We start from the raw sequence: 14685 nt of genomic DNA, 5'->3' as shown, positions 1-14685 counted from the left end.
TACTATTCAAGACCTTTAAAAAATTGGAAGAAAGTCTGTCTCCTTGGAAGCAAAATATAAAGCAATGAGGAGGAACCCAAAACATTTGTGTAGTTTCTGTACGATTCTGATCTTAGTATGACTTAAGCACGAAAAAAAATTATCCACGAGTAAACGTGATTACTGTGGCAGTTGGTAGCTCAGTTTATTACACACATACAAGATAAATACTAGAGCACTATAATGACAAACAGGACATGACCACATACTGTAAATGTGCTGATCTAGACAATGATATGAACCTAATGACAAATCAGTCAATATTAATCAAAAAAAGTGAGAAGAGTCAGCTGCTCAACAATCCTCAGGAAATTAACTGTTCAAGAATAAATATAAGAGCAGTGTGGAGTTTTAATACTTTGGTTAGTTGTGGTTTTTCTTCACAAAAACCTTTAAAACTGTCAGTTCTTATCATTTTACTCTATGACTCATTAGGTTTAGTTTGATGGGTGAAGTGTCCTGAACGCATCCCTGAGAAAATATGGGGACAACCAGGTGATCAACCTTAGCTCAAAGGGTCATTCAATTTTTCACAGGTGATTTTTTTCATTTTGTTGTTGTTGATTTAAATAAAGAGCTACTTTAGAGGTACTTGTATTACATATATATATCCTTTCATCCAGTCAACTTCACCATTTATAGCAACACGCGACTCACAAATAGAACGAGTCAAATCACTACAGTTGTAGAAAACATTGGTAATTCTCAAAGAAGACATGTTACATATATATATATCCTATAATCACTTAAAACCTGATGATTGGAGGTTAAATTATATTCGGTTAAGTTTATGATCAGATCACTCAGATTTTCCAATGTTTCATGCATTGCTATCATTAAAACAAAATACCATCCTCCTTTCCAGCACAGCAGAGTTAGGCAGAGCTGCTTAGGGGCTGTGGAGACTTCCTCATAATTTTGTTTTTCTTTTTTTTGCATCTTGTCACCAACATGTTACCTGTTGGATTTTGATATAAATAAAAAGCACTTGTTAGATATGTAGAGCCAGGCCCTGGCTAACCCCGCTACTGAAAAATCATTCACAACACTTTGCTGATCAGATACATTACAGTACAGCAAAACAGTGTTTCAAGTGGAGCAAGTGAGACAACACAGTCCGACTTTATTAATGGTCTGTTGTTCGGTGCAACCCGTGAGTCCGTGCTGGTGTTTATGAGTGCTCTGGGAGTGACAGGTTACATAGCGGCCATCTTGCTGGCCTCTCTGACGCCACTGAGGTAGGCTCCCGTCACAGTCTGAGGAAAGTGTCTGTTGGTTGCCTGATATAAGGGACAAAATGCATTACAAGCACATTTCACGGACACAGAGAGCTAGTTTAAAAATACCCATATACACTAATGGCCACTTTGTTAGCTACATCTTCTTAATATTGTGTTGGACCTCCTTTTGGTCTTCAGAGAGGTTAGATAGGCTACAGAATATAAATAATAATCAGGAGGTCCAGGAAACACCCGTACCTTCTTATACCAGCAGCTTGTACCTGTGATACAAAGCAGAATGGATCCATGCTTTCATGTTATCGATCGCAAATTCTGACCCTTCCATCTAAGTGTCACAGCAGAAATAGAGACTTATCAGACCAGACAATACTTTTCCAACTTTTTGTTGTCTAGTTTTGGTGAGCCTATGAGAATTGTAGCTTCAGTTTCCTGTTCCTGTGTGGTCTTCTGCTGCTGTAGCCCATCTGCTTCAAGGTTTGGCATGTTTTGCATTCAAAGATGCTCTTCTGCTTCGCTTCAGTACAATTGGGTGGTTATTTGAGTTACTGTTACCTTAGTATCAGCTCAAAGCAGTCTGGCTATTTTCCTCTGACCTCAATAAGGCATTTTTGCTCAGAGAATTGCATTCTCCATAAACCATATACATAGTTGTGTGGGAAAATCTCAGCAGCTATGAAAATACTCAGGCCATCCTGTCTGGCACCAACAACCATGCTACATTCAAATTCTCTCAAATCTTCTTCTTTCCCATCTGATGCTCAGTTCAAGCTTCAGCAGGTCATCTTGCCGATCTCTACATTCCAAAACGCACTGAGCTGCTTCCATGTGTTGTGCCGATTAGATATTTGCATTAATAAGCATTTGAAAAGGTGTACCTAACAAAGTGGCCTTAAGTGTATAGGGACCATTTCCACATTTTAATTTGTCAGAGCAGGAACACAACAGGAGAGAAGGATACGAGGCCTGACTGCTGCTCCAGAATCATTCTTATTGAGCAGAGCAGCTTACTGGAAGACTTCATTAAATTAAATCACTGTAATAACATTTGATAGACCTGTTACAGGGGAAAGACATCAAAGCACTGACCAAATGAATTTAGATTCTCTAAGTGACAAATCATAAGCAAATTCATCCTTATCCACTTAGGTCCATTTTAGTGTTAAACAGCTCTAGAACATCAGAAAAGTTATCTTTGAATAGAAATCTTTGTTGGACATCATCTACAGAAGACTCAAATATCATTTAATCCCCCCCTCAACCTGCTGGATTGAAAAAGAGATGCCAGAGATAGTGTGATTAAATGTAGAATGTCTGTGGCTCACATAAACTTTGCACTCTTGCCTTTGTAGAAGAGATTTAGGGAAACAAGCAGTAACACAAAAGGCTGCTTAATGATGTTTGGAGCTGAGTTTCCAGACCGTCAACCTCAAGGTGGATGACTTCTGTCAACGTTCAGTCAGACTCTAAAACGAATATTTAAAATGATTCCTGTAAAAATAACTGAAACATGAGGCGGCTCACTATTACAGGCCTGGTGCGACTCAATTTCTACAACAAAGATTAAGAATGCAAAGTTAGTGTGATCCATACAGCCACAGCAGGATTGTGTTAATGCAAAACACATTTATGTAAAATAGAAATGAAATAAATGCCTCAGTAGCACTTCATAAAACCTGACGTTTCTGGACTCATTTGGTAAAAATTAGAAAAATGTTACCTCGCCAGCAAAGAACACCTTTCCCTGCACGTCTTCAGCGAGAATGTCGTAGGCCTCTCCGCTGCCCCCTGTCTTCACAAAGCTGTAGGACATCTGGGACCAGATGTCTTTGCTCCAATGAGTGATGAAGAAATTCATTGGCTCAGGAACCTCCTAAATACATGCACATATAAATCTGAACTTAAATGAGAGCATTGGGGACTAAAAAATAAATAAAAGGAAAAAATGGGAAAAAAAAAAACAAAAAAAACAAAAAAAACAAAAAAAAAACAGGAATCCAGGGGAAAATAATACACCTCTAATTAGGAGATATACAAAATTTCAAGTAAGCATTGTCCAAAATATATTTTAATGGCTGTAGGTAGAGGTGTTCTTTCTGCCCTTGTAGTAATATAGTTTACAGAACTTTTTTTTCTTTTTAAATTCCTGTATCTTAAAAAAAAATAAAAAGAATAAATATCAAAAGTTGTTCAGTTGTTTTGTGTAAATATCTGACACAATGAGTCTATGAATATTGATTAATGGAGTCCTTAAATACTTTAATCTCTGACAGAGGATCTTACTTCAATGTGATATTTCCCCAGGTATAACACATTGAATCCAAATTAACTTTCTTGGAAGGTTTCTGGTAATATCATATAACAAATTTCAGGCGGAGTTCTCTCTCATTTCAAAAATATGATTTTTTTTTTTTTTTTTTAAATACTCCTATTATTTCTTTATTATTCTCAAACTTCTAAGTATAACTCCTGAAAGATTTTAGGAGAAGTAGGAGGATTACCTGCTCTTTGAAAAGTTCCCGCAGTACCCTCATGCACTCATCGACCACCTCTTTGTCCTCCATGTCCCGCACAGAAGAAACAGCGTCACCACTGATAATAGACATCAGCACAGCCTGCTTCCTCTACACAAACACACATTTAAACCATTAGATTCTGTATTAATCTCCTCCAGCTTTTTCTACACCATTTGTCAATTTAAATATAAATATAATTTTGTAGCCTAACACCAGCAGTTCTAACTTTTCTGGCCACGTGGATAAACTTCTTATTCGTTTGACTGTTTCTTTGATTTGTCGATCATCTGCCACCATCTTACCCCATTTCTAGCATCTTCTTCTATTGCACCTACGCTTTGCATGTCCTCCTTCACTGCATGCACGAACCATTTCTTTACTCTTCATCCTTTCCTCCTGCCTGTCATCTCCATCTTTGTCCAATACATTCACTCTCCTTCATCTGCACATGTCTAAACCACCTTAGCTTTGCCTCTCTAACCTTGTCTCCAAACCGCTCAACACAAGAACAAAAACACACCTGTGGATCCAGGTCGTAGAAGACACTGAACATGCCTCTCTTTTCAAGACCTGGTGGGATGTGACCGAAGTAGTCTGCTCCTTGGATTTTTTTGTCCCAAAATCTGTACGGGAACTGAAGCGAGATCTGCACACAGAACAAAGAGTAAATATGAGCAACTACCGGGAAGCAACTTCATCATCCTTTTTATTCTAATGCAGCACAGTAGGTTAGTTGAACTTTAATGACCTTTTCTATTATACCCGCCCCCAGACTGTGGATTGCCTTCAATTTCCTTTCAGGAAGTGGAGGGTTGAATTGAATCAGGTTCCTCTGAAGCAAAGTCAAAGGAACTGTAACAAGAACCTGAAAGATGACATTAGGCTGTTAGAGTAACTAAAAGATTAACTGAGATCATAAGATTCTGTATTTAGATAACAGAAACTGTACACTATCACAGCAAAGATGTTTTTACCTTCTGTGCTGTCCACTGCGACCCATCAGAGGAGGTAACTTTGACAACGTCACCTGAGTAATCAATGGCCGAAACCTACAATTTTTAAAAAGTAAACTTTTATCTAATAAGCATAAGACTTCAAGAATGTAATGCAGGTGGATTCAAGGTAAACTATAGAGTTTAAAAAACTGGAATACAGACCGGACACTTTGTGTGGATGTCGAGGCCCTCGGCCAGTTTGTAGAGTAAAACAGAGTAGCCCTTGGTAAGCAAAGTGTGGTCTCCTGAGAATTGGGCAAAAAATTCATTGTGGTCCCAGGATCTTGCTGATACCTACAAAAACAGCCAGAAAAATACTAATTCACTTTCAGTCCCAGTGCTATAATCTAATACAATTTATATAAATCCTCACAAATAAAAAACACAATATGTTCGACTATATTCACCTTAAAATTTCTTTCTTCAGGGATCAGAAACACTGAAAGACTTTCCACTAAAAATAAAAAACAAACCTCACACCTCAAACAGACTAATTCTTATTAGTCATCTCAGAGCGTGAATAATTTCCGATGTGGGAAGTTACAGTTTTCATCATAATAAACACCCAGCCTGAGCTTTCTGTTAAACTCATAAAAAAAATTACAACAAAATAAATCTCAAAGCTCTTTTTAAGTTTAGTTTCCAGACCTGGTCCAATGTGCTTCCACAGGCAAACTCCAGGTTGCTGAGGTGAAACTGAAGCACCTTCTCTTCCAGCTCACTGAATTGCATCCCAGACTCGTGGAGAAAGTTCTTCTTAACTTCTTGGACTTTTTCTGTAATGAGAAAATGCCACAATGCCACAAATGCCACAATGCCACGGCGCCGGTGCCCACCTCTCAATTTTAAATCCATGTAGACATTGAGGGTTCTCGGGAGGGGCCGTGCTAACACCTGCTGCTCTCTGGCAGCAGCACCATGCTCTCCCTTGTTTTAAATACACTTTAGAGCAACACGCAGCAACACTACACTTGAGCGGGAGGAGGGAGGTATGGGGTCTTAACACACCCCCGTTCTCTGCTAGCCATCGGGGCGGGGGGGCTGGGAAGAGATGCTGGCTGTCCGATTGGCCTCCCTGCTGCTGCGGAGCCTGGGGCGGTCTGCTTGCCTCCACCCCGGAGGGAAGGGTAACATCTCTTGGGTCTGGGTGCCGTTTCCATCTCTGGGGGTGAGGATACCTGGACCCGGGATATAGAGTATGTTTGGGGAGTGTGATTGTGTGTACATGTCCATTTACGTTTATTCCTGCGTTGGGTGAGTGCTGAGTGTTTGTATATGTGTGCATGAGGGTGGGAATGCATGTCTGTGTCTGTGTGTGCCTGTTTGTCTGTGTCTATATGTCAGGTCGGGTCTTAGACTTCACCTCTCTGGGAACTCCAAGGCCCTCCAAAGTGTGGAGGCCTATCTCCCCTCACCACACTCCCTGCCGGTGACTGATGCCCTCAGGGGTCGGTGCATTGTTGGTTCTTGGTGTCCGGGGCTGGGCGCTCAGGTATGTACCAGCTCACTCCCGGTGACTACCTGGCGGGGCCTGGCGCCTGCTGCTCGGTCAGGCCTCTTCCGGGGCGCGGGGGGCCCTCGGGCCTCCGGCCTCTGTGCCTGCGGCTCGGTTCACTCTGGCACAGCTGGCTGCCGGCAGAGCCGGCGGGCACGCTGGTGCAGCCCCCTCTAGCTTCTGCCCGGTGGCTACTGGGTGACCCCTCATCTGGGGATCCTCAGCCCTTCCCATGAAGGTGGCACGGATGCCCCTCCGGTGGTCCTCCTTGGGCTCTTGCACTCTGGGGCCTCTGGATGTCTGGGGCCTGGATCTCCTCCATGCCTGCTTCATGCCCTGGGGGACGGGGCTATGGCTCTCTACATCCTCTAGCAGACCATTACATGGGGAAACCATTTGAATACAAGCGCGCCGATCCACACAGGTGTGCACATGGGTGTTCACTATTCGTAGACTTAAATCACACCTTTCTTGGCTGCTACTTCAAAGCACATTGTGCGCTGTCTGTCCTGCGTGCTTCACAACAACATTCAATATTTAGTATTTACTCCTGTTTACACTTAGCTAGATTAATGCGATGGTGTTGTGTATAGTATGTTGCATTGTTTTGTTTTGTTTTTTTGCTTGTTTTCTATTCTTTTTCTCTCAACAGGTGATCCCGGAGATATTTTTTCTTCCCCCCTTTCTCACTGTCCCTCTCCCCTTCTGTTTTTCTTTTCCTTCCTCTTTCTTTCTCCCTTTCCTATCCCTCACTCATGTCTGTCCCGTCTGTAACAACTGAAAATAAAATAAATAATAAAAACAAAGGTCGATCAAATGGACCAATACGGCAATGCCATGATGATCCATTTGGCAAAATAAATCCATTGGGTATCCTTGTTGGTCTTCAGACAACAATTCTGACGGCTAAAGAACCAAATGGGACAGGCGGAAAAAAAAAAAAAAAAAAAAAAAAAAAAGAGAAAATGCCACAAACACAAATATTTCCTGTTTCTGTACAGGAGCTTTGCTGAGGAGCACTCCTCCAGAATATGAAAGATGAACTTAAGAGTTCACATCTGAAACATGAAGCCAATGTGAAAGTTAACCATGCATTGTATTGGCCAGCAGGGGGCGACTCATTTAGTTTAAAAAAGGACTTGCACAGAAGAAGTCTTAGGAAATATGATCCTACAAGTCGGTTGATCTGTGATCTTAGCAAACACTTTTCTGATGATTTTATGATCTTATTTGCTAGTTTCTAGGCTTATTTAATACAATATTCATTTAATAAATTATGGTTCCTTTTAAAATTAAACTGACAAAAAAGCAGGGTGTGTTTTAGGGCGAGCAGCTGGACCTCACTCACAAGTGTCATAGTGGCTATGGCCATCTTTTATAAACAGTCTATGATTTTAGAACTACTTCTTAATAAAACAGCCATGACATCAGTATTTTATACACAGAGTTCAAAGTTCTGACTGCAGCATAATTATTGGCTGATAAGTGCAAACACTGATCACAGATCATTTTAAGAAATATTTTCTAAGATCATGACCCAAACGTGATGAGGCAAGAGTAGCTTTGTGAGACTTTTCTTCTCTCATTGGGAATTCTCATCAAAAAGAATTAAGCAAAAAAAGCTTCAGTGAAACACATGATGACAGCACCTCCCAGTGGTGTGTCCTGGTTCTGCGACTTGTCCTTCCTCCATTCTGACACCACATCCAGGATGGCATTAAAGTGGAAGTCCATGCGCTTGTCGATGGCAGGGTCAGTGACCTGCCCTCCCTCCTGAAAGAGGTCACATCGCTCTCCGAGCTTGTGCATCTTGATGCCCAACTGCAGGAGAGAAGTCACAAAAGGGTACCTAATAGTAATGTTTTTTTATTTATCAAATTTAATATGCATTTAAAAAAAAAATTACAGACAGTGGAACAGTGGTTCCAAAACTAGAGAGCACAGCGGGGCTAAATAAAAACGATGCATGTCTGTGTACTGTGAGCATGGACAAGTCTGTAAAAAGGACTTCCAGGTAAACTTAAATATATACAACAAAACAAACAAAACTATGATCAGCATATCTCAACCCTAGGTTCACCATGGCAGGTAAAGAAGACTGAACACAGGTGGCACAGTCTCAAAATATTAACTTCTAAGAGTATGAACTTGTAGAGTTCCCAAAGTGTCCGGTAACCCATCCTTTCAATAATGCAACGCTGAAGCTGCATTTCTGCATTCATCACAAAAAGGAAAAGGGTCTTAAAAATATTTCGGCATTAAAACTGAAACTTTTGTAAAGCTCTGACTTAAGATTTATCAGAAATAGGTAAGGTTCAGCACATTCATTCTTACCTGTTCACACATCAGGGCGATGGGGTTGTTTACACAGCCATTAACGATTTGTGCTCCTCGACCCACAGTGACACCCAGAGAGGCATCATCCCACACCCGACCACCTATTCTGTCTCTCGCCTCGAGCACCACCACCTGTAAGCCCAAACAAACGAAGACTGTATGTAAAACTCATCAGGGTGAAATACACTCACAGAACAATTCATTAGGTACACCTGTTCAACTGCTTATTGATGCAAATATCTACTCAGCCAATAACATGGTAAAACCCAATGCAATTAAGCATGTAGACGTGATCAAAACGACCTGCTGAAGTTTAAACCAAGGATCAGAATGGATAAGAAAGGTGATTTAAGGGACTTAAAGGCACTCTGTTGGTGCCTGATGGGCTAGCCTGTGTTTCTCAGTCTACTGGGTTTTTCCCCACACAACCACCGGGCCCGAAAAAGAAAATATGCAGTGAGCAGGATTTCTCTGAGCAGATGACATTTTCTTGGCACACTACGCCAAGTGTGCATAATACCCTCAGTTAGTAAGAACTGAGCATCTGTAAACAGTAAAACACCCCATATGTCATTCCCCACACGTTGTGAATACAAACAATGGTAGTAAACACAGTTTTAGATAGCTCTATATAACTTGTTTATCACTTTGACGTTCAGATCTATTGACTGACATTGAAGGAGAGGTCAAAGGTCAGATGTGACATGATATTTTAAATCTTTATATGGTACTTTCTATGTTGACAATACGCACCACACTTACAAAAACCATCATTTGTAACTTACAAGGCTTTGGTAAAAGTAGGTTGAATTTTAATGGATTGTTAACATGACTCCACTCTACACCCTTATAAAGAATTCATTAAAAACTTTTAGAGCTATCATGTTTACAGAGTGAATGATGTGCACAGTAATACTACCAAAAACACAACCTTCTTGGCAGACAGCAGAGAAATTAAATGTTTTCATGGTCATACAAACAGGAAACTTCCTAAGCAAAATTAACTATTTGATCACAATCAGGGAAAAGATGCAACGAGACTCCAGATGACATGAGGATCTTTACCTGAGTGCCAAAGTTTTGCAGCTGGCGTGCAGCAGCCAGTCCTGAAGCCCCGGCACCAATGATGATAACATTTTTCTGCATAAAAATCATAAAATGTACAAGGTGCTAAAAGGCATAAGAAAATAAGTAGTAGCAAAAACAATAAAAACTTCACATGACAGTACAGATGTGTAATAATCTTGTGTAGATGAGGACACTCACAGAGCAGTATGTTTCTGGGAGCAGAGGCTGTTTTGCTGCCAGCACACCGGTGTTGATGAGACCCTTCCTGGTCATGAAATGGAGCACTCGGTCCAACTCCTGCACGCAGCGCACACGCACCAACCCCCGAACAATGATGTGCTGGGCACATTTCTCTAAAGTCAGCACCTCCTTCAAAGAAAAACAGGAAGAAAATGTAATCATTTTATTTGTTTGTTGTTCTTTTGGAGACTTCTGTTCCTTTTTTGTAGGAAAAGGTGAAAAGAACTCACACATATTATATATAGCCTAGTTTAAACATATTAAACTGGTTGAGTTTTATTATTTGCACAAAGACAAATCCCATGACATCTCTGAATTTAAACAAAATATTTTTCTACTCTAAAATAAAAAAAAAATTCTGAGTGATCTTTTTCACCCTTATTTGAGATTTTAAATGACCCCAGTGGTCACTTTTGTCTTTGTTGTACCTTACAGTTCTTGTGCCAGGAGGCCAGGATAAGGTTACGTAGAGCCAGATACATGGTGGGATCGCGGGAAAACTCTGGAAACTCATAAAGCTCATCTAGCTCCATCATATCAGGCCGCACACACAGAGCCTTTCCGCACTCATTTGGCTGGTAAAAGGGCTGGAAGTATGGACACAAGCCTGGAACTGAGGGACATAATAATGATCGGGATCTCCAATGGGGACACAAAACAGTAATTATGTGTACAACATAGCATGGTGAATAGTAGGTGCTTAAATATGGCATTTCTTCTGAACTCAGACTTACTTTGAGGCTGAGCAGCTCTGCAGTGATCCACCCTCAGCTCACCCAGAGACATGTTGCTAGAAGAACCTGATGGACTCATCCCCACACAGTCGGGGTAGTACGCAGTGAGGAAAGGGGTGGCTGGGCTGTCTTTAAACAGTGGCGGCAAAATGAGCATTGAATGCCACCAGCTGTCCGTCACCTCTGCCACTCTCTTCAGGAATAAAACGGCTCAGCATTAAACAAATGCAGGAACTTGTAAAGTTTACACACTGTCCTCAAACAGATTCTAGCAAACATAACTAGCTTACCAAGTCCTCTGGTTGGGAGCATTGGTCGGGTTCCTCGCTCTGTAGGCAAATGAGCAAGATTTTTATCAGAAAAATAGATTTTTGTCTTGATGGGGATGGATGATTATATCTTTCCCTCTTTACCTTAATGTTGTTGAACTTCATCCCACAGCGGTATGCTGCTGCTAAGGAGGCAGTGAGCTGGATCTCCTTGGTCAGCTGGCGCCACTTCCTGCAGTCGGGTTTGGTGCATTGAGCCTGAAGGAAATGAACATGACAGTATTTATGACACGTAGCTACATGTGTGAACAGTTAATACATTTATCTAGAACCAGAAAAGCTTCTTAAACATACCCAGTATGGCAGCTGCTGATCTGCCATGAAAGCTTTAAGACTGGGCTCACTTTTCCCATTGCTAGTCCACACTTTCTTCCACGAAGCAAAGGTCTCAAAGCCGTCTTTGTGACTGAAGTGAAGGAGCGAAAAAAAAAGTTATTCTAATTATTTTGACAAGTAACTCACAGCTTCACAGTTTGGTAGTGCAGAAACAATGTAAATAGGTCTGAGGAACATGTGACAAGATTATTTCAAAAGTAATGTCACTGAACCCACGGCTGTTTCAGGTTTGCGTGTATACAGCGATACATACTTATAATTTAATGACTCAAAGCAAGTGGCAAAAATAAACAGCACTGATATGGGGAAAGAAAAAAAACTCAGATTAAATGTTATGCACTGGTTTCCTCCCTTCTTTAGAAAGAACATTGAAGGGGAAAAAAGATAGAAAAATATCAATCCATCCAATTATCCTTTCAGCAGCAGTTTCATTGACGTCTAGATTTCCCTCAACTAGGCCACCTCTTCTAGTTCTTCTGAGGGGACACAAAGGAATTCCCAAACCAGCCATAGGGCATAATTTTTCCAGCATGTCCTAAATTTTTCCTGGGATCTCCTCCCAGTCTGATAGGCGTGAAACAGATCCTAGATGTGCCAATCGGATGCTGAACCACATCATGTGGCTCCTTTCAATGTGGAGGGGTTCCTGCTCTAGTCTTGACTTGCTCCTGAATGATTAAACTGCTCACCCTGTCTCTAAGGGAGAGCCCAGATACTCTTCAGAAGACACTCATTTCCGTTGCTTGTATCTATATCAGTTTCTTCTCTTTGCTTGCAGTAATTAGAGAGAGTAGGAATGTAGATCCACTGGTACATTAAGATGTTTATTTTTTTCACTCAGCACTACAGCCAACCAGTACAACATCTGTAACGCTTTACATGATGCATTAATCTGACTGTCAGTGGATTGATGTGCAATTCTGAGCTTTTTAAACCACGTGTCAGTCAGAACAGTTGTTTGTTGAGGGTTCTGTAGTTTCTTTTCTTTTACACCTTTTAAATATGCTTCTTTTTGCAGGGAGGAGTTTGCTGTTATAAATGTTGTCTGTATGTAAGTGTAATTTTGTGCCTTCCTGGTATGTTAACATTTATTATTAAATAGATTGCTGCAAACGAGAGAGGGAAGCGTGCCACTAAATTTCTGAGATGATGGAAACCATAAAATATCCATCTTCTCAACTTAATGTAGCAGAAATCACTGTAAACAACTTAGAGGCGTTTTAAGCAGTGCTACAGAAACACTGTTCATATCTTCAGCCTGCATTTGTCTCACCTTCTGTAGTAGTGATCAAAACACTCATTGCAAAAATGCTCCCCACATGACAGATGATACCACCGCGACGTGTACCCATTTTTAGCACATCTGAAAAGAGACAAGAAGTGCTGTTTGAGAACTGTAAAAAGTGATATAAGTAACTATCTGATTTACCTGACATCTGATGTTACCTTTCAGATGCGCTTGCAAAACAAACAGGGTACATGGCAGAACACCCGGCCTTCTCACATTTTCTGTACTTCTTCTCAGACTGGTCATCTTCTTCCTCTGTGTCTGTGGCTTTTCTTTTGCTCTGTAATCCAAAGAGAAAAATGAAATATCATGAGACTCACATTCATTCCTATGTCCAATTCACAATCACAATTTAATGTAACATACACTCCAAGACAACCACATGCAGGCCAACATGCAAACACTACATGGAAAAGCCCTAGGCTAGCTTCAACCCTAGGATCTTGTTGCTTTGACTGGACAGTTTTAACTAGCCTTGGTTTTTAAAGTAATTTCTTTGAGACAGACTTCAGGAACACATAATATATATAGAAATACATATTCTGACTATGGGCATAAACTTAATTTGAACAATGTGGTGCACATATTATATAGGGGGCTTAGGAATCTATCTGTAAATTATGGGATTTGGTTAAAGTTAGCAGGAGAAGACTAGAAATAATGAAGGATTTCAAGTACCTTGGTCCTGTCATACTGTATCAAATGAAAGCTCAAAACCTAAGATTTTGGCAAGGATAACACAGCTGTCATAGCAAGTGTTACGGGAATCTAGAGACAAAAACATCTGTCTCTGATCCAAAGTCTACCAGCTGTGCTCCGTTGTCTTTTGAGTGTCAGTAGTGTTTTCTTACGGAAAAACCGTAAGAAGAATCGTAGCATAGGTTGAGATGCTACAGGAAGATCTCATGCCCTAAATCTGTGACAGGTATAAAAGGTCTGCATAATCTCTTTGCAACTTGAGATGGTATATAGAGTGTCTCCAGTTTTTCAGGCCTTGTGAAAATCATACTGCAAGGAACAGTTAAGAGAATGCAGAGACAAAACAGACAGATTAAGATTATGGGTGGATAAGATCTGTGAACAGGTAGGCATGAACCCCACAGAGACCCAGAGAGTGGTGGCCCAACAACCTCAAGAGAGGTCAAGGGGCAAATCCTCATAACTTCATGAGTTGTGTTGGTGGTATGTTGACTAAGACTTCTACGTCTACATCACTGCCAGTCAACTGGCTTTAAAAAGTGCTTTGTTGATTAATTGCTTAAACACTGCCCCCTGACAACTAACCTTCTAGTATAATAATAAAAGCAAAATTTACCTAAAACTGCACACCTGGAAACATTAAAAACCAAACTGAAACCTTTGTGTGACCCTACTTTGCATGAATGCGAACTGAAACTTAACCGAGATATAGTCAGTATATTAACTCATTGTGTACCTTACCTGACCAGGTGGAGGGTTGTTGGTGCGCTTCACCCGGACGTTGACCTGCCTTCCTGAGGAGCGCAGTGTCTGTCCGTCCCCTGGTGACTCCCCGGAGCTCCTCTTCTTGGCTCTCCGTGCACCAGAAGCATTACCGGGATAGTCTTAACACCAATGACAACAATATAATAGTGACTGTGTAGTGCAGCTCGGGCCTCTATTAACGCCAACAAAAAATATTTATGACATAGAACACGTGTGCAAAAACATAGAATTCACTCAGGTTATAAATAGCTGAAAAAAGCGACAGAAACACGAGGCCAATTGGTATGTAAACATAGCAAAGACGCGCACATTAGCCAGCTCTTTAAATCCGCCCAACAACGTCAGCTGTCACTTTAGCACCTAGCAAGCAGCAGCGGCGCCTCTTTAGCACTGACCTGCGTCCGACAGCATGGCTGCCCGCGGGGTTTCTTTCAAGCCCTCGACGTCCAAGTGAAATTCTGAGACGCCTTTTTGCTTTTAATCGTTGTTTTGTCTCAATTTTATTGTTGTGGGGACGAAAATCAATGCGCCGTCGTTTCCAGAATACCACTTCCGGTTTTGAAGAGGAAATGGGCGTGTCGCTCTGACTTTTGATCTCTGCCGCTC

General features: G+C 41.1%; 1 protein-coding gene across 1 annotated transcript; it reads right to left on the bottom strand.

The window, feature by feature from the left end:
* Positions 1 to 159: 159 nt before the first annotated feature.
* kdm1b (lysine demethylase 1B) lies at positions 160 to 14657 on the bottom strand. The gene is made up of 21 exons (XM_085149291.1): positions 14475 to 14657; positions 14056 to 14198; positions 12774 to 12895; positions 12601 to 12690; positions 11286 to 11397; positions 11076 to 11189; positions 10953 to 10991; positions 10663 to 10855; positions 10357 to 10541; positions 9887 to 10057; positions 9686 to 9760; positions 8618 to 8752; positions 7933 to 8104; positions 5437 to 5564; positions 4951 to 5082; positions 4768 to 4842; positions 4542 to 4658; positions 4314 to 4439; positions 3779 to 3901; positions 2998 to 3150; positions 160 to 1319 (listed from the first exon to the last, which is right to left on the bottom strand). The coding sequence occupies exons 1-21, from the start codon at positions 14488 to 14490 to the stop codon at positions 1236 to 1238; spliced, it is 2505 nt and encodes an 834-aa protein (XP_085005417.1). The 5' UTR covers positions 14491 to 14657; the 3' UTR covers positions 160 to 1235.
* Positions 14658 to 14685: the final 28 nt, after the last annotated feature.

The sequence above is a fragment of the Neolamprologus multifasciatus genome, chromosome 22, assembly GCF_963576455.1.
Source record: "Neolamprologus multifasciatus chromosome 22, fNeoMul1.2, whole genome shotgun sequence".
NCBI classification, from domain to species: Eukaryota; Metazoa; Chordata; class Actinopteri; order Cichliformes; family Cichlidae; genus Neolamprologus; species Neolamprologus multifasciatus.
Note: the sequence above shows the minus strand (reverse complement) of the source record. Positions and strands in the feature narration are given on the sequence as shown.